This window comes from Triticum aestivum, chromosome 6A, assembly GCF_018294505.1.
Source record: "Triticum aestivum cultivar Chinese Spring chromosome 6A, IWGSC CS RefSeq v2.1, whole genome shotgun sequence".
Taxonomy (NCBI): domain Eukaryota; kingdom Viridiplantae; phylum Streptophyta; class Magnoliopsida; order Poales; family Poaceae; genus Triticum; species Triticum aestivum.
Genome location: NC_057809.1, coordinates 616,233,553 through 616,259,578, shown reverse-complemented (window position 1 = coordinate 616,259,578; position 26,026 = coordinate 616,233,553). Strand labels below are relative to the sequence as shown.

The following is a 26,026-nucleotide window of genomic DNA, read 5'->3' as shown; positions in this document are numbered from 1 at the left end:
TTCTTATAAACTGGATCACTTTTTTTTCCGGGTAAAATGGATCACTCTTCTGGCGTATTGGTCACTTTGAGTAATATATTTTGGTGGGGAAACTCCCTCAGGTGATTCTAAAAAAAAAGATGCTCTAATTTAATTTAACAATTAAGGAGGACGGAGAACGCAGCTCAACATTTTAATCCCACATCAAGTAGCCGAGTGAATTGCAAGCACTTCATAAAATGGTCGGGCCGAGCATATAACGTGCCCAAATTGAGGCACACCCGTGGACACACGAGCCATATCAGGCTCATGTCAGGATGGCGTCATGCGCGGTACACATATTTAGCAATACCAAAAATATTGATATTCAAGCATGGATCAACCACAACCATCACTTTTTTTTTGAGCATCAGTACAGACACAAGCGCTCATATACACGCGCATACACTCACCCCTATGAACGCACACACACACACACCCTACCCCTATGAACACCTCCGAGAGACTGAGCCGGCATATCATCTTAAGATTTACGAAGTCATCGTAGGCGCCTCGTCGTCGATGGAAACGTCTCCTCCCACTGAAAACGCATCGCCGGAAATCCTGAAATAAATCCAGAAATAATGCGAGCATCAGGATTTGAACCCTGGTGGGTTGGGGATACCACTGTCCACCTAACCAACTCAACCACAGGTTGATTCGCACCACAACCATCACTTGGTAATGGTACTAGCGCTGACAAATGTGCTTGACTATTTTTTATCTCCAATATTTTTTGCCATGATTTTGTATAATTGGTGCGAAAAGCATCTACAGCCGCGAACAGCAAATTCAACCCCTCAAATGTTCACGGATGCGACTGGACGTTTCCACGGACAGTGACCGGTCACGCCTCCTACTTGATGCTATGCATCCAAGTCTTTCATATTTAATTCCCTACATCCATACAAATGATGTAAAATAAACCTACGTGCTAGGACACGCTAGCTACACTTCATCGTCGGAGATGTCAACGATGTCAGTACCGAGCGGCGGGTAGATGGGCGCATAGAAGGGCTCCGGCTCCTCCTCATCCATATACGCGAGCATCTTATCGAAGACCGCGGCGTGCTCCGCCTCCGCCTCCTGCAGACGACTGCGGTTGGCTTCCGCCTCCGGTTTCGACCAAAGGGAATCGAGGATCGCCTGCAGATCCGCGTCCCCAGCATCCCCGATATCCTCCACCTCCAAGTCCTCCGGATCCACCGCATCCGAAGGTAGCCCCGCGGCGATCCGGTCTTCGTGCCTTGCCCGAACCTACTCAAGGAGTTGCAACCAGCGCTCCGGCGTTAGATATGGGTAGCTCCTAACCCGGCGTGGAGGCATGACTACTAGGGTAGCGGAGGGCGATTGGAAAGTGCGCTGGCGGCGGACACGAGGGGAGAAATGTGGTCGTATATGATTTCGGTGCCCATGATCGGTTTAAATAACTGGGCTAGGGCACTAAACGGCCCGCCGGAGCGGCGCCACGCCACATCATCGGTCCGACGAAGGAGACGAGCTTCGGACCACCGAGTTTTCAAGCGATTCCGAGTGGAACCCTATCGTCAGTCCGACATGACGGACACGTCCGGGGAAGAGGTGCCGATCAGCCCTAGATGTTTAACACTCGTTTGAGGTGCCCGCCTGTGTCAGCCATCCGCCCGGACGCTTGAGACGGGTACCATGAAAACAAGAGATTTTACCGTACATACACATGAGTCCGGTCTATAATACTTGGGAGGAAAATGTATTCGTAGTAATTGTGAAAGAAAAATTCAACCACATACCTACATATATCTTGAGCTGATTCAGATATTTTGGGGGCTTAATTTCGAAACCTTGCTTATTTTATTTATCACACATGACACATCACCACATTGCTTTCCAGATTGATTCCTCGTACACAGGCTCTCTCCAAGGCTGGAGAGCCACTTCTAGTTACCGCAATTTATTGTAGCTCACACATGCACCTACCACGTACGCATAGCAAGATGCAAGACCGGTAAAGAGGTCGAGCTCCTGGAAAGAGCTGGCTACTTTCATCCAGCCGTTACACCTCCTCGAGGATGGCTTCGACCACCATCCCCCTGTCGTGCTGGCGCTCGTCGCCCTCGCGGCCACGCCCACCGGCGCCGCCGCCACCGCCGCTTTTGCAGTCTCGCACGCACTGCTGCCTATCGTACTCGTGGCGGTGTCGCTGCTGGCATTTCTGCTCGCAGCTGCTGCTTTCGTGGCCGCCGTGGTGGTTCATCAGCTCCTCGTCGTCCTGCTGATGGCTCTGGCACCTCTCAGTGCACTGCCACCTGTCGTACGACCCGCGCGGGAAGCGCTTGCACTGCGTTTGGCAGCGGTCTCCGTGGCCATGGCCACCGCCGCCGTGGTGGTTCATCACCTCCTCCTCCTCCTTCTGCTGGCACTGGCACTTTTCGATGCACTGCTGCCTGTCGTATGACCCGGGCCGGAAGCGCTTGCACTGTGTTTGGCAGCGGTCTCCGTGTTTGTGGCCCTCGTCGGAGCGGAGGAGGCCGGACTCGCCATGTCTGCAGCCTTTCATGCACTGCATCTTCTCCTGCCGGTCGTGGTAGCGCTGGCACATCCTGTCGCACCTGTCGTCGGCGTTGTCGCCCTCGTCGAAGTCGTCGTCGCCCCCCTCCCCTTCTTGGCGTTGCCTGCATATCTGCCTGCACCGTTCCCACCGCTCCTTCCCCCACCAGCCCCCATGGCCCCGGCACTGGCTCACGCAGCTGTCGAAGCTGTCGCCGTCTTCCTGGAGCAGCTCGTGGCCGTGGCGGCGGCGCTCGCACTGCTCCTTGCACTCCCTGGCCTTCCCGGTGTCCTCCCCCGCCTTCCAGTCGCAGACCTTCTTGCACAACCGGATCTCCTCCTCCTTCTCCGTGTCCCGCTCCGCCGCGGAGGCCACGGCCAGGAGAAGGAGCCCGGCGAGCAGGAGACACCACACGACACCACCACACTTGACACCCATGGCTGCTGCCCTAGCTTAAAACAGGTTGAGGAGTGTGAGTATGAGATGAGATCGATAGATGGACATGGACGGGCGATATTTATGCGTGGGAGCTCAGTGGCGACGTGGCAACACGTGAAGGCGACGTGGCGGCATCGCTGCATGCAGCGTGCCCACGTCGCGAGCTTGATCGGTGTGACTTGGATGGTAGCTTTGCCAGCGTGCAGCTTGCCAGGTTGATACGGAGACACGAGTGCATGCGTACAAGAGGGCGTGTAGGTGAAAAATGGAACTGTGCTGGTGCTGGCGAGTGTGGTAGTAGGTCGATCCCATCATCTTTGGCCGTGAGCTGACGTTTGGATAACTATAGCAGTAGAGTATTATCGTCGTGCATCCACGATATGCATGGCATGTGTAGAACACCATGGGACTGGAGCGCCAGTTGCATCTTGCATGCATGAATGCACGTACTCCCCCTCCGTTCCAAATTACTCGTCGTAAAAATAATGTATCTAAAATTAAAATACATCTAGATACATTCATATGTACGACAAGGAATTCGGAACGGAGCAAGTACGTTTCTATCGCGCTGCAAACTTAGCAACAGACCCGGCATGTAGAGCTGATAAACTATTTGGCTCCTAAAAGGCGCGCCTTAACTTCTTGATCACGTAGAATTTGATCAATTTTACCTTTAGTGCACTGTTGTCCGATGGAAATGGAGTCCTGTCAACTAAGATAGCTTTAGCAGCCAACCTTCAAGCATTTCAATGTGCATTGCCATACGTATCACTATTATATTCTATTTATTTCTATTTCCACAGTCACACAAATAAAAATGTTAGGATCCAACTTGGCATCAGTACACACGTTGACCATCTAATTGGGCTTCTAAGACCATCTCCAATGCGAATGCTATCAACACACTCGCAAAAAAAAAAACTACAGACACATTTAAAGAAAACTAGCATTTTAATACAAATGTCTATATAAGAAAACGAGTACTTTCATTCGCATCAAAGACACTACTTTCGGGATGCTGACACAACTAAAAAGTTGAGTTGAAAGGAGTTTCGCAAAAAAAAAAAAGAACTTGTGTTCTCTTATGCACCACACTCTAAATCTAGTGTAGATGCCGGCGTTTTGGTCAAACAGATCTCATATTTTGATCCATAGCGCCCAGTTTAAGCACCAAACAGAGATGGCCTAACAAATATTGTAAAAATACAGGTTCGCATAGTTTGAAGGCCATTGGACAACTGGCGCACAACCTTGGAAATAATCGGCCGCCGGCACATATAAAACGTTGTAGCTCTTTTTTAGGGGGCTATATGTTTTGTGTTGGCCGGTTATTCTTTTTTTTCTTTTTTTGTACTTTTATTTCCATTATTTTCTTGCTCTATTTTTCTTTCATTTTTTAAATGCGTGGACTTTTCAAATTGGTGGGCCTTTCTCAAATTCATGAATTTCTTGTCAAAAATTTTGAATTTATTAAATTATTACAAACTTCTTTTCAGATTTGCTATTTTAAAAAATCATGAAATTTATTCATTTTCGCAAACATTTACTAAACTGTGAACTGTTTGCAAAAAATCATGAAAAAAAATCCAATTTCGTGATTTTTTTCGAAAATTAATTAAAATTTTCCATTTTCACGAACATTTTTCCAAATTCTTGAATTTTTTCCTACATTTATGAACATTTTTTAATCCATGAACTTTTTCACAAATTCGTGAACTTTTTCCAACATAAACGCTTTTCGAAAATCAGCTAGCAAGTGATAGTAGAGCTGACCGAATGAGCGATAGAAGAGGCAGCGCGCTAATGGAACGCGATCCACGTGAATTCCATGTGAGCGTCCTGGACCTTCCTAGCGCCTGGAGTGCTAAAGAAGAGGTCTGCCATATTAAGGTGAAGCACTGATTTTATATGGCCTTTTTTTCTAGCTGGTAGCTTCTTCAACATTTTTTAGCGGGGATTTTATATGGCAGTTTTTTTTTGAATTGTGTCATATGCAGGATGAGGATATGTCTCGCTTTATGTGAGTCGAATGATGCTCTCACCTAAAGGACACTCCCAAAATAGGCGGACAAAACTTGGCATTCCATAGTTTTTGTTTATTTTTACTTTTAACTTTTTTAAACATTATAAATACTCACGTTCTGAAAAAACATAATATCGTTTTTTTAGAAATGTTCACCATGAATTTGAGAATGTTAACCAAATATGAAATTCTTGTTAGTGTAATTTTAAGAAGAATGTTGATAGCATTCAAAAAAGATGTTCATGAAATTTAAAAATGTTTCACGTATTTCAAATAATATATAAGTTACATTTTAGAAAAATGTTGTACAATGTAAAAAAAGAGTTTTAATATAAGTAAAAATTGTTTTGGAGGACTAAAAAAATGAACATCAACATTTAAAAACGTTAAAGATCTTTTAAAAAATGTTTTAGACATTTAGAAAAATGATTACACAAAGTAAAAAAAGATTTAAAGACATGTTCTAAAACGAAAGAAAACCGATGAAAAAAGAAACAAAGAGGGAAAACCAAATAAAATTTCATCAAACAATGGAAATATATTAATAAACAACATAGGAAAATAAAACCCGCCTCCGCTGCTACACTACTTTGCCAGCCAGTAGCGCTCGCGCTAGGGGCGAGACAGAGCTCTGCCTTGCAGTAGATGATACATAGTTCTGGCGTCAGATGCACCCCTGCATATTGCCGAAGTGGACTGCCCCGGACAGCCGGGAGCCTCAGAACACGCAGGCTGAAACAGACCGACTATCTGGAGACCTCCTATTATATGCACGATGCGACAAACAACAGTTGCTGAGTCGCGTAGGCAAAACGTCCTGGCTTGGCCCATTACCACAACTTCAGGCGGTAGCTGCTTCTGCCAATTTATTTGTTTTCTCCTATTTCCCATCAGGCTTCCACCGGTTTTTGCACGTACAAGAATATATTGCAAGATGAAATCGTTTATTCAAAAAAAAAATTGTACAAGGTATCTACATGAGCAAAACAGTTTCTCCAATTTTAAAAAATTATTCATGAATTTTAAAATTTTGTCATGAATTCTAAGAAATAATGTCCATAAATTCTTATATTGTCACTATTTATATATTTGAATGTGAAGGTTTAAAATGTTCATAAGTTTAGAAAATGTTTATGAAATTTGAATTTTTTTCTCAAAATTTCAAAATTATGTTTGTGAATTTAAAGAAAAAATACAAAAGAAAATAATAGAAAAACGAACGAAAAAACCAGATAAGAACCTGAAGAAAAAACATAGATGAAAAGGTGAGTAGAAGAAACGGTGACGGCGAACTCCAATGGCGCCAGACATCGCATAATGGTGGTGTACGGCGGCGGTGGTCCCAATTTCCAGGTCAACTTCACGCATGGGATCCGCCAGCCTCATAGGAGCATTTCCAGGTCCCAATTTTTTTTTGAGAATTTCCAAATTCGAAATTCCTTTTTTAGGGGTAGTAAATCCCAAGTACCTAACACAACTAAATTTTGCCTGTGCATCAGGGCCTATGATAGATTCTATAAGATTTTTTAGGTTTGGTTGAAGCACGATTTTTATATGGGCTTCTTCATCATATGAGTCATATAGAACAAATTATAAGTGTACGGGAGTAACTCACTAACTGGTACCCCTTCAGAGGCAGTCGCAGGCCCGCGGCGGGCACCACACCCTTGGCGCACTACATTGTGTGCTCCGGCGCCGCCATGTATCGCACGCTGGCGCATCTGTGGGATCATGTTTATTCCACATTTTTTTTCATCTTTTCCTGGTTTTTTGTTTGTTTCTGGATTTGGTTTTTACTAGTTTTCATGATTTTTGTACTTTAAGAAAATAGCTTTCCTAACATGAAAGAACACAATTATGCTTCTTGAAAGTGAAAAGTACAGTTCTGCAGCTTTGCTTTGGCATGAGCACATTTGTGCTTTTCATAGTTGTGCTTCTAGAAAAGTGAAGAGCACAATTATGCTTCTTGGAAAGTGAAAATGAAAATTGTGCTTCTGTGTCAAGCATAATGAAGCACAACTGTGCTTCCGTGTAAAAGCACAACTATGCTTTCCGAAAAAGCGAACAACACGGGTATGCCCCCCAAAAAAGTGAAAACCACAACTGTCCTTGCGATTTTTTGGTTTTTATTTTCAGGTTTTGGGTGTTTGTTCGGTTTCCTTTTTATATTTTTTCCCTAGTGTTTGGTTTTTTCTCTTTCGGTTTCTTATATTCATTTTTTCCTGGATTTTTTGTGAACAAAGTTCTTCCAAACCTATTAAGATGTGAAGATCTCAACACGAGAAACCCAAGACAGAAATTGTTCGTGATTTGGATATTGAAGAAACAAATCTACGAAAAATATGCAAAGCTCCCAGGTTCCGACAAATGTCACACAACCAGTGCACCACTTGTCACCACGAGTGAAGGTGGAAGTAACATTTGTAAAGGGTACCCTCTAATAACTAGTGATTTCGATCAATCCTTTACACGTTAAAGCCCCGGGCATCAGGCCGAAGAGGGCTGCCCAGGACATCCCAGGAGCTCCGCGCACGTAGGCTGATGACAGGCTGACTATTCTATGCTCGAAGTTACAAATTTGTCGCTAAATTGCACACGCGGAGCATCATGGGCTGGCCCATTACTGCCAAAATGATTGGTAGATGGTTTTATCTACCTTTTCTGTCTTTTCTTTGTTTTCTATCCGGTTTAAAAAAATGCAAAATGAAATCAGGTTATTCCAAAAATGTTCGTACAAGCTATCTACTCAAGCCAATCAGTATTCCCCATTTTTTTTAAATATTTATGACTTTTTTAAGATGACCATGAATTTGAAAAAGTGTTCATTAGTTTAAACTGTTTAATTTTCTAAATTTGAACATGAAATTAAAAAATCAAAAGTCGAAAATGTAAATGAATTATTATAAAACGCTCATGAAATTTGAAAAGGTTGTTTGTGGGTTTAAAGTAAGGAAGAATATAATAAAGACAAAATGAACGAAAACCAGAAGAGAAAATCGACATATGGACTTGGGGTGATGAGCGACAAGTTTATGAACTACCATCAAATGCTACTACATAACTGGGTAGTTATAAAAGTAGATTCCGGGCAAGTCTAGATCCATGTCGCGAGACATGGTTGATGGAGAAGGGATTTGTCCCTCTGACTTGGAGAGATATTCTTTGGATGCTCTCGCGTGATCCAACGCTAGAACAAAGCTTAGCCATGCAACTTGGATTAATCGTTAATATGATTTTGATAGATGTATGTAAGTTGGACTTCTATTAATAGTTGTTTCATGGTAACACTTGTTAGAAATTAAGATGGAAAATGCTAATTATATTATATTGTCAATTTATTGCAATCAATAACATGCAACTACGTCTATTGGCAGAAAAGATTTATGAGTTCAATAAACTCCTAGACGTACAATTTTCATATACGTGTACTTTACAAATTATGTTGGACTAATATTCTTTTCTCTTGTTATTTTTAGACAGGTTGATTGATCCATACTCGTGCTATTAATAGTGGAAAAGGTAGTACATGATACATAAATAATATATCAATATTTCTTTGCATATTTACAAATATCTCCAGGAGCTCTAACTTATTTACATAATATTAGGTAACATTCTTTATGCTAAAAAGGATTGTTTTATTTTCCATCACACAAATGTACTACTCCCATTCCTTTCATTAATAGTTTGATTTATTCTAGACAATACTGTATCAAGATACTGTACGGAAAACCCCATATAGACTCCCTCGAAAATGAATGCACTTTGTTTTAGAAAAATTCACATTTGGCTCGCTTTAGGAAACATAGATACTTTAAGTTTATATCAGTTTACCTCGGTTTGAATGTTTTCCACAAACTGGAACATAATATGATATATACATATTTATACTTTTGAAACATTACCTTTCAGGAAATGTAATAGTTTCCACCAAAATTCATTCGGTGGAAATTTATATATTTCGTCAATTAAATCCCAATTCATGTATTTGTATTTATGATATTTAATGGTTAGTAACATTTTTATGACTTTCAGTTGGGTTGTTATTGGGCAACTTAATATTTGAGCATCATTAATATTTACGTCTATACTGTTAAAAAAATCAATGTCCCAAGCACAAAATAAATATAACGTATTCAACATAATATAAGTATATGTATTAGAGTAGGGCCGCAGGTAATGAGTAGTCTTGAAAAGGCGTCCGAGCAGGATAGTATGAAAATGGTAAAGTACTAATTTATGGTACTTAGTTATTGGTTAAAAACATATTATCTATCCATGAAACAATGAAATCTCATTCTAAATTCGTTGCATCTATTCGTCCGATACATAATCAAGAGAAGACTAAAAAGCAAATACAAATTTTATGATTGAGTAACTATTTATTAAGTCCAAATATCATGCTGAGAAATTACTTTGTCGATGAACTCCAGTACCTTAATTCCCACACTCATTACCTTTTGTACTGCAGAGACATGACGAAGGAAGCAATGACTCCTTGCCAGAAGGATCCCGAAAATTACACAAAACATAGCTAATACTTCCAGGATAGGGCACATCCTGCACACATGGGCATATGAGCCTACTTTTCAAAAATTGCATTTTAAACACGTTTTAAAATGTAAAAAGAATCAAAAGAAAATTTCGCATACATCTTCGCAATATGTGTGCACGCACAAAGTTTTGTGAGAAAATCTCTTTTTGTTTTGCTCCGCAAAAAAGACAAATTCCGGTGTTTCTAAATAGCGTTCCACGACACATTTTTTGTCTTTTTTGCACAGGCCAAAGAAAAAGTTATTTTTCTGCGAAACTTTCTGTGTGTACATAGATTGTGAAGATGTATGTGTGAGACTTTTTTCATAATTTTTTGGCATTTAGAAATAAAATTTTGAAAGTAGGTTCATCCATGCACTTCTCATACTTCCAGTGATAAAAACAGTCTATTATTGCAGACCCAGATGGCCTGCCATGCATCTTTCCAACTTTAACAACGCACGCCCACATCTTTTCAATTCTAGCAATTTGATATCAATTTTGGTCAGTGCAAACATATGAAAAAGGAAAGGCCACTGAACATGAATTTATCAATGACAAAAGATGCAAAATCAATAAGTTATTTGGTAATAGAGAGTGACATTAGTAGCAACAGAGTTAGACTGTGTCCCGTTTTCAGGCACCAAGTGTGCCGTTGTGCGTCATTTGACTGCTGGGTGTACGTCGTGTGATGCTATATACCACCAGAGACACGTGACTGGGCACCAGCCTTTGTGCATATCTTCTCCCCCTTGCTGTAGAACTGCATTGTCTAGCAGAGGGCGAGAAAGGACAGCTGGGAGGACTCCTTTATAGGTTCACGATCACAGTGTTAGACTACCTTTTCTCCCAAATGCTCAACGACACTGCTTCTGCGTGAGTTGGGGGGAGAAGAAAGGTAAGAGGCCATCATCTGGATGAACATATACTTCAACAATGGTTAGTAAAGAGAGCATGGATCTTATTTTTTTAAAGCATGGAGATGACACAGGAGATATATCATGCATGGCGTGGCTTGCATCTTATCTTATGCAGCCATTGACGCTGCTGGAACTCACCATCGCACAGTAATAGTCTGTCACCGTTCCCCGGTCCTCTCTCTCCCTGCTGTGGGTGAGATCGTCTTGTAGAGAGGCCTATTTCATCTTGTACGGACGGGTGAGTCGGTGTTGCAAATAAATCAGAAGAAGTAATGCAAACATATATTTTTTATTAAAAGTATCAAAAGATAAAATTCCAAATTTCAAATAGATGCAGGCCATATAATCCGGTAAATGATATAAATGTAGATGCAAATAAATATTTATCCTCAGATAACTAACCTGATGGCTTACGTTGGAGTCCGGACACAATACATGTACATGCTTTCCTGACAACTCGTCTATGCAATAATCAAAGATAAAAATCTGATTTCTTTCTGCCTGTACACATCTGCAGGCTAGCTTGACTGAACCAATTAAATTGTGTCCTCTTGTGCGTGTATTCTGCGGAGCAATAGAAGGGATTAGCTTCGTCTACCTATGTCTTCTTGTGGAATTGATTCAGCGGCCTGCGCTTCTGTATACGTGCATGAATTCGACTGTATATTTCTCGCAACACTAATCGGTTAAGAAGTAATCGAGCTAGCCTTGTACGTGTGTATCGCGGAAAACACCTGGCTGCATCGTCGAGGTTGGGCCCGCTCCAACATATGATTACGGGTTTGGTACTGTGCACTACAACATTGGTAATCAGCTTGTGAAGGACGTTGAGGACACACATGGATGCATGTTCGGTTGTATACGCCTACGCAGCTACTCTGAGAGGAAAATCCATTGCCAATAGCAGACCTAACCTCAATTTTCTTTTATTGATGGATGATCTGGATGAACGGCAGGCATGAATGTATAGAGAACTGCAGACATAGTGTACGTATGCAATTATCGTGGTAGAAAAACCCTGATCAAATATGACGATTTTTTATGCTATAATATATTTTGGCACACCTGATCCATGCCCCAACCTGCTCGTTTCACCTTGAGAGAGACGATGGACTTTTTTCTATGGGAGAAGCCAGAGACGATGAACTCCATGGGAGAAGAAACCATGGAGTATATATAGAGATTGCTTCAGTTCGTTGATTTTTATGGGGAGAGGAAGAGGCCGTGGAGCTATAGATAGATTGATTTATTTGTTTCTTTTTCAAAATAGACTATAGATAGATTGAGTTAGAGTTTCTCTTTCAAAATAGACGTGGAGTCATAGATAGATTGAGTTAGGAGTTTTTCTACTTATATGTGGCCGTGGAAGGAGTACGGGCCTTTGGAGCTGTTTTTTTTTGCTGAGGATTTAAAAGTTAATCTACACCGTAATAACTCGGTCCCACCAGATGAACGGTTCGTAAATTCTAATTAACGTGGTAATTTCTTGGAAGTCTGTAATTAGTATAGGTATAGATAGATAGATAGATAGATAGATAGATAGATATAGATTTTGGTAGTTAGCATCATCGGTGGAGAAAAGAGGCTGGGCTGGCACAGGCATGACCGACTCGCCTTGAACCCGGTAATATATATCGTGAGGCAAAATGAATCGCAATATGACACATTCTACATGTCTATCATGTCGGGTTTTTTTTTCATACACTTGGAAGTCGGCATGTTCTGCTAGGAGCAGCTACCGACTGGCCGAGTCGGATTTGATCCGACTCGAGACCATGTATGCATTAACCTAAAGGGTCGCGTGCTTAAGGGGAAGAATCCATTTGGTTGGTTTCGACTTAGCTACTCAAATGTGATCCCATGGCAACTCGAATCGTGGGCTAAGTTGATTATGGGATTTATGGTTCAAGTGGGCCTCAAGTGTTGAGCCCACAGTGGGACGACTATATAAGTTGAGGCATTTTACCTTAGTTGGGTGATTGACGATCAGAAGATCTAGACACCTCCACATGCCTTAATTATTATCTACTATTCTAGGTAATGAGTGTAGAACAAGAAATCTCAACTGTCTTTTTCTTTTCAAAAAGGGGGGCCTCTCAACTGTGTTGAGAGCTCACAAATAGCACTTCCTTCATTATGGACAGGGATTTTCATACGGTGTGGATGCCCTTGGCTAGGGGTGGACAAAAAGCTCATAGCTTGCAAGCTTAATGGGCACTTGATAGGTCGTCTTGTTAAGCTGGTAGTTCGCTTCTTAATGAACAAAATCAATCGCAGATATTAGTTTGTCAAACTTAATGAGCTTAACGAATGAATCACAACACATATTCTTATCTTACGTCAAAATATTTTCATCACACCTCAATTCATCTATTCAATCTAATCGACCCAACCTAGCTCATAAGAGGCAACAATCTAGCGCATCTCCCCATGTAGTCACCATCTTTGTTCGCAAAAATCACACCCACACTCTCAGCCCATAGGTAGTAAATCACCGTAGTCTGTTAACGAGCACTCACAAAGTCACGAGCTTAACGAGCTTTAGACGAATAGAGTCGAACATATATAGTTCTGTGCTAGTTAAGCTTAAAGAGCTTAATAAGCCAAGCCTTAATGAGGAGTACGAACTTAATGAGCCAAGCCTTAGGGAGCCAAGCAGCTCGTCAATCCACCCCTAACCTTAGCAGCTGAGTTACAGAGTTAGCCATCCAAACTTAAGAGCGCCAGTTCAACCAAAAAAAGCTTGAGCCGAAAAGAGAGAGTGAAACATTGTACTCATATGTAGAAACACTAGTTCAGAATATCATGGCATCAGAACCACATCATTATGATTGAGAAGTCGGCATACTTTTCAAAACATGGACAACTTCAGTTTTCTTTTCAAAACAACAAACAAGTTTTCGTATTATCGGTACGAACTATCACCCAGCTCAGCAGAATATTGTCGAGTGTTGAAGATCACTCTGTCGATGACTTTGGTAAGACGAGTGTAAAATGAAAAATAGCAAGTGCAACGGAATGCTTAGAGCTTGTTTATATATTTACTATGATGCAGAGCATAGCTATTGGTGGCTACAACCTTAATTTTCATGTGGCTCTTATGTCCCGAGCATCAGCATCTCATAGGGCAGGGAGGGGAGATCAGACTACAATGGAATATCGAGGCCTTTTCCCACTTCAAAACCGATTATCTCAAGAACGCCTTTGTTCAATATCTGAAATAAAAAACAGAGCCCCAAAACACATCTGTCATCACGCATGCATATATACAAAGAAGCAAATTTCAATTATGACAGTGCTTTCACGATTGAACGGTTGACATAGATGTTCTTACCAGCTCCACGATGAAGGTCCCGATGAGGCCCATCATGCAGGCCCTGGAGTTCCACACCTCCGCGGTCTTGGTGAACCCCAGGAACGGCTCACTCAGCTTGGGCTGCGCCCTTGGCACCTGGACCTAGCAGAAAGAAGCGCCAAAGTTTCAGCAACTAAAGTTAAATAAATCACTTGCTTCTTTCTGAACTCTACACACGGATCAATCAAGTAGAGAAGATTTTAAGCTTGAGACGCAGAGGCACGGGGAATGAAGGAAGCGAGGGAGGCAGCCGTGGACGCAGGAACTTACTCCGGCCGGAAGCTTCGCTGCCCGGACTCTGAAAGCCGCCGCTCTCGGTGAGCGGTTAGCGGCAGCATTCCTCTGTCCGCGGAAGGTCTGGACTGCTAGGAGAGACGGTGCATGAAGCATGGAGGCCACAGCCATTGCTATACTCGAATTAACCACGGCACCACGGGGAGTTTGGCAGGGGAGAGGAAGAGGAGCAGGCTGGGGCTGCGACGCAACGGCTCAGAGGTAGAGAGAGGACACGAGATGGGGCTAGCGAACGAGCGGCCGAGAGGCTGGCTGCCTGGCTTGGTTGCGTACCACAACCTTATCCGTCGTGGTGTCATGCAACAAGTGGACATACGGTGGTGGTGGGCCGGGATCATATGTGCAGCTGCGTGGCTCAAAAAATTACTGTACGTTCCTCAGGACTCACGAGGCCTCTTTGATTCGCTTATCTGAAAATTTTAGTGACGCCCGAGAGAATTTGGTACCGTCTGAAAAATATGGGTACTATTGGTTATATGTTAGTCTTATCTTTAGTGAGAGAAATTATTGCCAAGGGATCATCTCTTAATTAAAAGAAAGCATGCTTTTTTAATTTTCTCTCTCCTCACCAAAGCATTTATCCTACACGGTAATCCTGCGATAGCGTCATTGTACACGTCCTAGATACTCTATCTCATAATTCTTCTCCCTGCCGTCGCCGGAGGACGCCATCAGGCCAAGCATGTGCAACCAACAACGGCAGCGGGGTGCCTGCTCGCATCGGAGGGGCGCTCGTGGGCACATGAAGCATTGGTGGTTCGGGCAGCAACGCTGTTGCGGGCAGGAGTTGACAGGCGGTGGTTGCAGCGTCCTGAGCTCGGTGGGAGACCTCTACCGGCGTTAGAGCATCTCCAGCCGGCCCCCGAGCATTTTTGGGACGTCGGAGCCTAATTTTTCTCCCAGTCGGGATCCCAAGAGCACAGTTTTCGCCGGATTTGGCTAAAAATAGAGCCGGCGGTACCAGGCGAAACCCAGCCCACCGGGGAGGGGGGGGGGCACTTGGGGTGGAGAAAGAAGATTTTGCATGTGTTTGGCCCACATTCAGCCTCCCACTCCCTATCTCTCCAACCTTTTTCTCTGCGCGAGCCCGCCTCCCCACCTGTCGCCTCCCCGCCTCGCTCGCCGCCTCCACGCTAGGAACCCGACGTCCTCGTTCGTGTCGCCGTAGCCGAAGGCCATGCCGAGGAGCTCCGTCTTGGCCAGTGTCAAGGACTCGGCGGTCAGGAAATCATGGTCCAAGCGGCCGGCGACGCTAGCTGTGGGCGGGCGCGGGCGTCCCCAGCACCGGGTGCACCGGCCACGGGCAGCCCCGGCCCCGAGCGTGGCGACCACGGGGGCTGCGTCTTTGACGCCGAAGCCGATGGGGGATGGCGCCACCGCCTTGGACGCGTTCGCCATGGCTGTGGCGAACGGGTCGAAGTCGGGCCTGTGCCCGTGCCCGGCCAGGCCCCTAAGCCGAGGAGACCACATGGCGGACCTGGCGACGAGCCGACCATGGCGACAAGACGACGCTGCACCGTCTAGCAGACACGGCGGAATTGGTGGGCTTCAGCGGCCGGATCTTGCCTTCGTCGAAGAGCTCGTCGGCCGTCGGCAGCTGATCCGGCTCCTGCGCGCTCCGGTCGAGGAGGACGCCGAAGTCAAAGTCCGCGTTCTCACCGTCCCCGTCACCGTCGCACCGGGGATCGACTAGCTCCGGTGCACAAGCGGCCAGGTGCCAGGTCCGGTCGCGCCCCAAGCGAGCGACCGACGAGTACGACGGGCCTCGCTTGGGGTGGATACGGCTAGAGATTTATTCGTTCTCATGCCAAAATTCTCGCTGGCAGCCCCCCAAACAACGATAAAAACGTCTTCTGAAAGGCTCAACGGCCGGAGATGCTCTCAGGACGGCCGGAGGATTGGGCCTTTCGCGCCCAGGTTCGTGCGGCGACCAGCAGTGCGGCTGAAGCGTGTGCTCTGTCATCTGTCATCGTGCTAGTCAGTGTGGTGGTAGACTCTGGCTGGGCGTCGAATGAGAACCTCCACTACTTGGATTTGGTCTGCGGCGACAAAACAAGTACTCCACCCTTTATCGAAAAAATGCTCCTCTACATCTCGTAAAAGAAGTATTCCTCATTTGTATTCTAGGCTTTATAGCATGTATATGTTGGTTTGCTATATTTATTCATATATGAAAATTAATAAATATATTATTTAAATGTATATTCCAACAAAAATCCAAAATAATGTGAAGATTAGACTTTTTACATGTTATTTCATTATTCGAGAATAGCCTTGCGAAATGGCAGTCGACTGAGACATAACTAAGTCTCAGTCGATGTTATAATCGTGAGATCTTACATTGAGATCCGTATATTTTTTTCTCTTTTTAGTTTAGTTTTTTTTCTTCCATGTTTTGTTACTTGACTTAGACTTGATTAAGTCTCAGTCGACTGAGACATAACCATAACCATTCTAGAAATCATGATTTTACCTATTTTATTGTTTCAAGTGATTTATACTCCCTTCGTCTGGAAATACTTGTCCGAGGAATGGATGTATATAGATGTATTTTGGTTCTAGATACATCCATTTGTATCCATTTCTACGACAAATATTTCCGGACGGAGAAAGTAGTAGTTTTAGTTATTTTCGAGAAGCTGAATAGATTTCTATTATTCAAAAAAACTAATTTCACTCATTTAGAAAATTGATTTCAATTTTTTCGAAAAATATATTTCAATTCTCTCAAAATAGTTAGATTTCAATTAATTTTACAAACTAATATCACTCTTCAAAAAACAATCTCAACTATTTCATAAATTGTTTTCCTACTCTATCAAACATCATATTTCAATTATTTCAAAAATAATAATTTCACAATTTCCATCCTTTCAAAAGCCTTACTCAGCAGGTGGCTCACACACGGTCCACGTATGCCATAGAGAAACGTTGCATCCTGCAACCCCACCACACTTTGCAATCGCATTATCTTGTCAATTTCGTTTTTTTTTCTATATGGCGCACACAGCTAGTAGTAACTAAGAAAGGAGACACAATCAACCAAGGGTAAAAGAACAGCACAAAAAGCAGCTAAGATAATTATCATAATATATATAGCTGGGAAAATATTCTCGCGCGATCTGAGCATTTTTCCAGTACTACAAACAAACGCACGGACGTAAAAAAAAGGTGGCAACTACAAAATCATGACTAAGGAAACCCATCTAATTAACGCACGGGCACAGATAAACACTGAGAGCCAGTTGTAGACATTTCATTATGACAGTGCTTCGTAAATAATCTAGAGCTTGGGACGCTTGCATCATTGCATGGAGGGCTCTCGGTGTCAGTCTTCTTCTCACACCCGGCTTCACCTGGACCCGTTCCTGACATGTGGCCCCCCTCCACCAATTAGCGTGCATCAACTTGCGCTGCATGCTCCGCCCACCGCCCACAGGTCGAATTCCGCTGTCTCTTCCTCCGAGCAGAAAAATGCCAGCTCCACAGTACGCTCGGCCCTGCAAACAAACATATTATGGCGACGGCAGCAGCTTTGGGGCGCCGGTTCTTATGTACACGAAAATTTTCCGGCTATCATCGACGTGGTCCAAGCTGGGTGCGGTAGAGAGGAGCGGCAACAACGCGAGTTGGCGGCTTGTTCTGTTGGTGGTAATGGTCGTTCGATGATGCATGATCCTCGGTTGTAAATTTCAAGACCGCTTTTTACCTCACTTTCATTCGTCCGTGTGCACTTTCGTCCCACACTACCCGTTCTCACAAACCCGCAAAAAATACTACATTCTCACAACATAATGCCTGGCAACAAACTGGAGTTTATGAGACATGGATGGCCCTAGAATGCCAACGCACTGCCATCTCTTCAAGCTTGGAACTGTGAAGCGCAGCTAATTCTCGCTATGCGGGGTTGTTGGGGTCGCTTGAATCGGGTGCCCGCCGAAATAGCGGACTGAAGAAAATCCAGCGGAGCCACATCGATCCGGGTTCAGAGTCGAGTAGGCGCGAAAGAGACGTCTCACGCGTTCAGAGTCGAGTAGGGCAAAGGGACAAACGAGGCTGCGCTGCGGCCGTGCACATGAACGCATCCAGAAAAGTACCACATCCAGAAACGACATGAGAAGCGTCCATGCGCGGCCAGCATGTGCCGCTGTTCCTGGCACGTGGGTGGCCCCGCTGCCTGCGTACACCCTTTTGAATTTGAGTGTCACCGCAGCAGCAAATTTTGACAATGTATGTCGTTACAGTTTGGACATCAGATAGCTGGTAGTCGTCGCACACGTATAAACAACAGACCTTATTTCTGTATGTAATCAAAACCATTATCCTAAGTGGCAAAATCAAGGTGACCTCACTGGTGCAAGGACGAGAACCATCTTCACGCCTAGTGTTACCGGTGTGCAAGTGACCAACATTGGTTAATGTTCTTTAATCCTCCACCCCTCTCAGGGCTGGCCCTCTTGTGGATGCCTCATCTAGGAGGAACTAATCAAGGGGTATCCCTTGCGGGTCGCATGTTGAGCATTTCTTTGAGTTTTTTTTTACTTTTATGTACGTGTTTTCAGTTTTTAGATGAGTTTTCCGGGGTTTTTTGGTTGGTTATTGCCTGGTTTTCAAGGTTTTGGTGGAAAAAAAGCAAAAAAAAAAGTGCTCTTTTTTCTTCCATCCACGGGAGACACATATTTGCTTCTCGTGGAGATTAGTTTTCACGAGATTATGCCTCTTGGAAAAAGAAAAAAAATATATTTTAAAGCCAAGAGACACACATTTGCTTCTACGAGAGAAAGAAGCATGCTTTTTTTCATGGGAGGCACAGATTGGTTCCGTGAGAAGCACAACCATGTCTCCCGGAAAAGAAAAAATAAATATTTTTCCCTTCCATTACAGTCATAGAGTTGCTTCCGCAAGAGGCAAAAAACTCCTCTCTTTTTTCTTCCACAAGAAGCGGAGATTTGTCTCCGCAAGAGGCACAATAGTGCCTCTCGAAAAAGGAAAAAAGGTTGAAACGTAAAATCATGCTTCCAACATGTTTTTTTTTTTACTTTTTAGTGAAATTTTTTCGTCGAAACCTATTAATATGATATCTTAATTTGAAAATCTCAAGTGAGTAATCCAACGATGAAAACGGTTCGATTTTTGGCGCACAATTTAAGAGATAAAACATTTTGAATGAAATGATCTATGAAAAAAGGAAAAAACTCTCAGGTTGCGACAAACAACGCACATGCAAAATGCGTCACTTGTCAACCCGTGAGAAGTTGGGAGTGGCTTTTGCAAAGTGTATCCCTTAATTAGTGATCTCGATTTTCTATTTGATTTTACACCCCTCCGTCTTATGTTTCCTTTAGGATTGCTTGTTGCGTCTAAGAGCAACTCCAATAGCCCTCGTGTCCCTAACAAACTATCGTTTAAGGAAAGTTGGGACAATAAAAGGCCTCTAACAGCTCCCATAAACCCGGAAACATCTTACGGGATTTTGTAGAAACTTACCAAAACGTGACACTGACTTGCAGGCCTTAGGCCTAGTCTAATAAAAAAGTAAAAGATTTTACAGCAAGATATTTACGGAAACTAGAAAAGTTTTCATAAACTCCAGTAAATTACACAGACACCCTATAGAATGACTTTTACATAATGTTTTTAGGCGAGTACTTTGAGTTGCTCTAATAGCAGCGCAAACCCACGTGGGCCTAGCAACTGGGCCAGCCCAATTTGGGCGTTCATTCTGTTTTCGCTACTGCTCCAATTTCAGTTTATCTATTTTTCTTTTCCAGTTTTCCTTCTTCTTTCATTTTGGATTCTTATTTTTTGTTTTCCCATTTATTTTTAATTTCTTTTTTTCTTTTAGGTTCCCTTTTCTGCTTTCATTTTAATTTCATAAACATAATTATTTGCACCTAAAATATATTTGAAAGTACATGGTAAACATTTTGTTGATACCTGATGAAAGAAACCAATACACATGGATCATTTTTTAAACATGTGATGAATATTTTTTTTCAAAAGTGTTGATAGAAGTTTAAGATGTTCTCGTGCAAAACTCTTTTAAATCATATATTTTGAGAAATGTTGACCTATTTTTAAAAAAGGTCATCTTACTTAAAAGAATGTTCATGTTTTTGGAAAAGTACTCATACTTTAAAAAACATACACACACAATTCTAAAAAATGTATTTGGAAATAAAAAATTCCTCATGTCTATGAAAATGTTCACAGCAAAAACGTATAAACCAAATTAAATCAAATCAGGAAGGGTTCTCGCTAGTTGGCCAGCCCAATCGTAACTATGCGCAATGACAGTGATGCATGTTACCTCCCTATCCATCGACCTATGCGTCAAATAGGATCAACCGATCTCCTCCTTACAAAGGTTAATTTATGTCAGCTGTTGAAGACATTTTTGGAAAAGATAAATCCTGAACATCCGGATCGTGCCCATAGCAAATCGAAGGTTGTTATTAGAACTTTAGTTGTTGCGAGGATGACGGGTTTAATTAGTAAGCATGGCGAATTTGTCCTCTTTTTATTTTATTTTTTTGCTTGGCAACTAAACTTGACACCCTCGTGTCAACTAAAATTGTCATAAAAAAAAGTTTGATTTGTCATGGGCAAAATCCAAACGTTTGGGACTTAAGGTTTTCTTTTCTTCTGTTGTTGAAAAGAGCTTTCCGTTTTACTTTTTGGTGGTATCCGATTCATTGCTAGGCTAGCTGTGGGGATGCTCTCGCGGAGCAGAGTCCTTGGCCTCGGTCAGGTCCCTTCCCTTGGGTTCGTGGCCCCCGTCTCATCTCATGGCGCCGAGTGTGGTCTGGTGCGCGCCACCGTCTCATCTCACCTCATGTCGCCGAGTGCGGCGGCGATAACGGCCAGCTCCAGCTGCGTGATTCCAAAACATAAATTGGACGGGCCCAGCCAGCCAGCCAGCCGACACGGACCATGTGCGCGCGCCGGCCGCATTATCGAAGACGCTGCCTTGACGCCGCCCCACCGCCAGTTCACCACCAGCTCCGCCCAGCCAAGAGCATCTAAGCAAGAAAGCTTCGGCCTAAAAGGGGAACAGCACACTGACACCCTCTGTACCAGCTCGCACAGCAGAGTAGCAGAGTAGCAGCAGCAGCGACCATGGCGGCTAGGTCGTCGGCCCTCCTCGCCGTGCTGGTGCTCCTCGCCGTGAGCTTCCTGGCGGGGGCCAAGGCCGACTTCGACGACCAGTTCGAGGTGATCGGCGACCGCGACCACATCGGGTACCGGGACGACGGCAAGGACAAGGGCCAGGAGTTCTCGCTGGAGCTCGACCAGGAGTCCGGCTCCGGCTTCAAGTCCAAGGCCAAGTACCTCTTCGGCGAGTTCGAGGTCAAGATGAAGCTCGTCGACGGCAACTCCGCCGGCACAGTCACCTCCTTCTACGTCAGTAGTTTCATCCACATCTTCATCTTCCTTGTTCCTTCCTTGTGCTCTGCTGGATCTACCTATTTTTTTCTCTCGTTGCTAAAAAGAATGGAAAATGGAAAATGGATGTGTGGCGCAGCTGACTTCCGGCGAGAGCGCGACCCACGACGAGATCGACATCGAGTTCATGGGCAACTCCAGCGGCGACCCCTACGTGATGAACACCAACGTGTGGGCCAGCGGCGACGGCAAGAAGGAGCACCAGTTCTACCTCTGGTTCGACCCCTCCGCCGACTTCCACACCTACAAGATCACCTGGAACCCCAAGAACATCATCTTCGAGGTCGACGGCGTGCCCGTGCGCACCTTCAAGAAGTACGACGGCCTGCCCTTCCCCTCCAGCCGGCCCATGACGGTGCACGCCACGCTGTGGGACGGCAGCTACTGGGCGACGCAGCACGGCACCGTCAAGATCCACTGGCGCCACCACCCCTTCGTCGTCCCCTACAAGGCCTACCACGCCAACGGCTGCGTCCACGACAAGGCCACCAACAAGACGGCCTGCCCCGCCGGCAGCGACGCCTGGATGCGCCGCGAGCTCGGCGAGGAGGAGCTCAAGACCGTCGCCTGGGCCGAGCGCAACTGCCTCTCCTACAACTACTGCGCCGACGGCTGGAGGTTCCCCAAGGGATTCCCCGGCGAGTGCGGACGCGACCTATGATGAATTGATGATTCAGTGTTTGTAGCACTAGCAGTACACCTCCGAGCCGAGATTTCATTGATTAATTTCTTCCGTTGCTACAGTACAATCAATTGTTCTTCTTGTTCATCCCATCTTACCTTACATAAACCTGTGCCATTTTTCCTTTTCTTTTCTTTTCTTCGTGTACATTCATTTTTGCCACCTTTACTTGTTTAGAAGAAATGTGAAGAAAGTGAGAGGAGAAGGGTGGTGTGCGTGCCAATAGTCAATCTTTTGGTTGATCTGTTGACATTTTGTCTTAGGTGTCACTCACATCACATGCATGTTCTCTCCAGAGAGAAAAAAAAGAGCTTTGTATGGATGCGTTTCTGACTTTTTGTTAGAAGAAAGATAACAATGGATTCTTGCAAGCAAATTATATGGTTGTTGAGTGGACGGAAGGAAGCAGACAAGCGACGGTGGCGCGCATTGAGTGATGGCACATGCTCTACTACTCGCACTCGGTGGCACCACGTTCCAGTGGCGCCCACTGTCCGATCTACCTCTCCCGTACACCGTAGTACTAACGCTTTGTCACTTGCACAGCGGTAAGAGCATCTGCAAATGGACTTAGCAAATCTGCCCCCACGGACACGTTCCTATTTGTCCGTTCATGTGGACATACTTATATTTTCTCGTTCGATCACTTGCATGTGATTGATGAGATGAAGAGAGTGAAAAGAAAAAAAAATAGTTCGCATCTTATGTGGTGAACAGACCAGGCGCCCGCGAGCCCTCATGTACTACCTACATTTTGGTCTCGGTACGAGGGTCCGTGGATAGCCCGAATGTATAAAAATGATAGAGAGGTTCGATTAAATCACTCTTTTCCTTTTCTTTCATGATCCGACACTTCTGTAGACGTTTAAGGAAGGATTCGAGGAGGCCAGTTGTCGATGCTCTAACACTCCTGAAGGCGGTTCTCGTCCTTGCACGAATGAACTCATCTGTTTTAAAGAAAAAAAAGGGATTTTTCTTCTGATTTTTTTTGAGAGTACGCCAAAAGCGTACCGTATTTTTATAGAAGGAAGAAAGAATGTTTTACAAGAACCCGTGCTAAGACGGGATACACAGAACTCCAACTCCGAAAGAAGACACAAAAGATTACTCTCTCACAAATCTATCTAAGCCCTCAACTCCTATACCCGCCTTCTTCCAAAGCTTGATCTCCTCATGGATGAGCTGGACAAGGTTAGTGTCCATGCGCGCTTGATCGATCCTGTTGAACACTCTCGTTTCTTTGCTTTCATAGATGCCACGCGGTCAAGATGACAAACGAGTCAAACCCTCTTTTGAGCTTACCATGAAAGGACTTCCGAGCCTTGTGCCACCATTCCATGAAAGTGTCCTCTGATTTTCATTAAGGGAAAACAAACATAACTACAAGCTACAAGCACCAATTCACTTACAGAAGCCGAGTGAAGTCACCTTGATTTTGCTTGCCGAGCTGCATAGGACAATGGTTTCGAAGGTTGTCATGAATGAATCCAAGTCAACCTGAGGGCTAATGTTGGGGATATAATCACGGGATATAACCCGCCTGTTTAGGGCCGGGTCAATGCTGATGGCGACTTACAAGATGGACCAGGCCAGGTAGGCCGAAGACCTCCAGAAGACTCGCCTAGAAGGATAAGCCGCCCGCTGGATGGGCCGGCCCATGACGTGCTGACAGAAGCCTACTTGCAAACCGCCATTGTATTATTCCTTAGAGGACAAGAAAGACTTGGGCACGGATCATGTTTCCGACCCGAACTCTAATGTACGCCCCTTGTCTCACCCTATATATAAAGGGGAGCCCTAGGGTCAGAAAGATCAAGTTAGAACCCCTCGATTGCTAGGTTAGCCACGCGAAAGCCTTGTAATCGAGGTCATCAATGCAATCCAAGCAGAAGTAGGCTTTTACCTCCACCGAGAGGGGCCGAATCTGAGTAATCATTGTGTCTCTCGTTTAACCCCTTTGATCTACCACTCGACGCTGATGGCCTCGCGACTAAGTCCTAAGAGGACATCTGCCGTGAAAATACCACGACACTCCCCGTGGTGGATTGGCATCCACCATGAAGGCATCGACGACGTGATCCGCGGCGAGGCCGTGCTTCCGCAGTATCAGGCCGAAGCCGCAGCCGCTGAGGTGCCCGCCTATGCTGATCGTCATGGTAAGCCATGCGTCATCCTAGGGAAGTGGTCAAACTCGCCGTCGGAGAACCTCGAGCCGGCTGGCTCGTCCTCTGCCGGTAACGTGGAGCTTACGCTCGCCCTCCAATGGCTACATCTTGCTGACCTCATGTTTTTCAATTTGAGAAGAAATCTGGCAAGGGGATTTGGGAGTAGCTTTACGGTGTTGGTTACGTGTTGGACAAGCGGACAGAACCAGCGATGCGACCTGAAGACACCTCATAACCCTTCGTTTATTTTGGAAAATCTCAATCGTCAATCTTCATAGTTAAAACAAAATTAACGGATATAAATAGGATGATGTATGGAGAACTATGAAATCTACCGTCCTTTAATATTATAAATATACTCTTGTATTTTATTTACTCGACTCACCATGAAAATCAGAGTTGCGAAATGATCGATTGTAACCCCGCTGCACGCCCGCCGTCCACGCCCCATACTCTGAATACGCCACCGCATCCGCCCATTTTGCCCTAGATCCAACGGCTGTCCAGGTCTGCCCCGCATCATCATAACGCAGATAAATACCCCCCACAACGGCTTCTCTCCCTCCCCCGCTCCAGCAGCTTCAGCCGCCCCCCGCCGCCCCCCCGGAGCCGTGGGCTGTTTGTTCCACTGGAGGTTTTTATCCCATTCTATCCCCTCCCCCTGGTTCTCAAGTCGTACATCTGAATCCGTGATCTCTAAGGCCAACTCCACCGCGCGACCCTATCCTGTCCGGCCCCGTCCGTTTGGGGTAAAAGAGACAAAAAAGGCGGCCCAGCGCGCGGGAGCAAACGGACATTTGTCCGCTTTGTGTCCGCTTTCGACCCATCCCCGGCCCAAACTTGCGCTGGTTTTGGGGTGAAACGGACACCGCGCGGACACGCGGGTCGTCTGCGCGTATCCTCCCCTGGCCCGCCCGTCGGTGGCACAAGACGGGCCTTTTTCTATCCGCCACCCTCCCTCCCTCCGGCCGCACCCCCTCCACTCTTCCCCACTCTTTCCCGTCGCTGCCGCCGCCGCTGCCATTACAGTCGTGCAGTTCGGACACGAGCTCGCCCAACCCCTTCCCCTCGGCGCCGGGCTCGGACGCGACCACGGCCACCTGGTTTGCGCACCCGCCGGCCGGTTTTGGGGCGGATCCGGTCGGTCTTGAGCTCGGCCGGCTAAGGGAGGCCGGGCCGCGCCATGGACTGGCCGGGCACCTCGCCGGAAGGCCCTGGCAGGGCCGCAAGGCCACATGCAGGCAGTGGCTCCTCCTCTAGCCGCTCGGATCTGCACCGTCGGTGGTCCGCCAGCAGATACACGAATGGCGGCCGACCGGGCTCGGTGGTTGCCCAAAAGCTCGCCGGTGCACCGTCGCCACTCATTAAGTGCGACCATTGCCCAAGGATGGTCGTGCGCCGCGTGTCTAGAACGCCGGAACATCCCGGATGGGTGTTCATCAAGTGCTTAAACGATGGGGTATGCGCTTTTTTTAGCGTCGGTTTGTGCTCTAGATTTAACTAGTTGTGCTAACTTCAAATTTTGTTGTGTAGAATGGATGCAAGTTTTGGTATTGGGAAGAAGAGTACATCGATATATTGATAGAGAGAAATTTAGTACATGTTCGTGCACTTTTAGCTAGCAT

At 45.2% G+C, this 26,026-nt stretch overlaps 3 protein-coding genes across 3 annotated transcripts; 1 reads left to right on the top strand and 2 right to left on the bottom strand.

Annotated features, from left to right (window-relative positions):
• Nucleotides 1-1,829: 1,829 nt before the first annotated feature.
• LOC123129117 (antimicrobial peptides) lies at nt 1,830-3,045 on the bottom strand. The gene has a single exon (XM_044549288.1). It carries the CDS (start codon nt 2,981-2,983, stop codon nt 2,051-2,053), a length of 933 nt encoding a protein of 310 aa, XP_044405223.1. The 5' UTR covers nt 2,984-3,045; the 3' UTR covers nt 1,830-2,050.
• A 10,208-nt stretch (nt 3,046-13,253) lies between these two features.
• On the bottom strand, nt 13,254-14,395 carry LOC123131426 (light-harvesting complex-like protein OHP1, chloroplastic). Its single transcript, XM_044551109.1, has 3 exons — nt 14,085-14,395; nt 13,794-13,916; nt 13,254-13,674 (listed from the first exon to the last, which is right to left on the bottom strand). Exons 1-3 carry the CDS (start codon nt 14,217-14,219, stop codon nt 13,606-13,608), a joined length of 327 nt encoding a protein of 108 aa, XP_044407044.1. The 5' UTR covers nt 14,220-14,395; the 3' UTR covers nt 13,254-13,605.
• Nucleotides 14,396-21,089: 6,694 nt separating this feature from the next.
• Nucleotides 21,090-22,594, top strand: LOC606355 (xyloglucan endotransglycosylase/hydrolase protein 8). Its single transcript, XM_044549287.1, has 2 exons — nt 21,090-21,512; nt 21,634-22,594. The coding sequence occupies exons 1-2, from the start codon at nt 21,228-21,230 to the stop codon at nt 22,213-22,215; spliced, it is 867 nt and encodes a 288-aa protein (XP_044405222.1). The 5' UTR covers nt 21,090-21,227; the 3' UTR covers nt 22,216-22,594.
• Nucleotides 22,595-26,026: the final 3,432 nt, after the last annotated feature.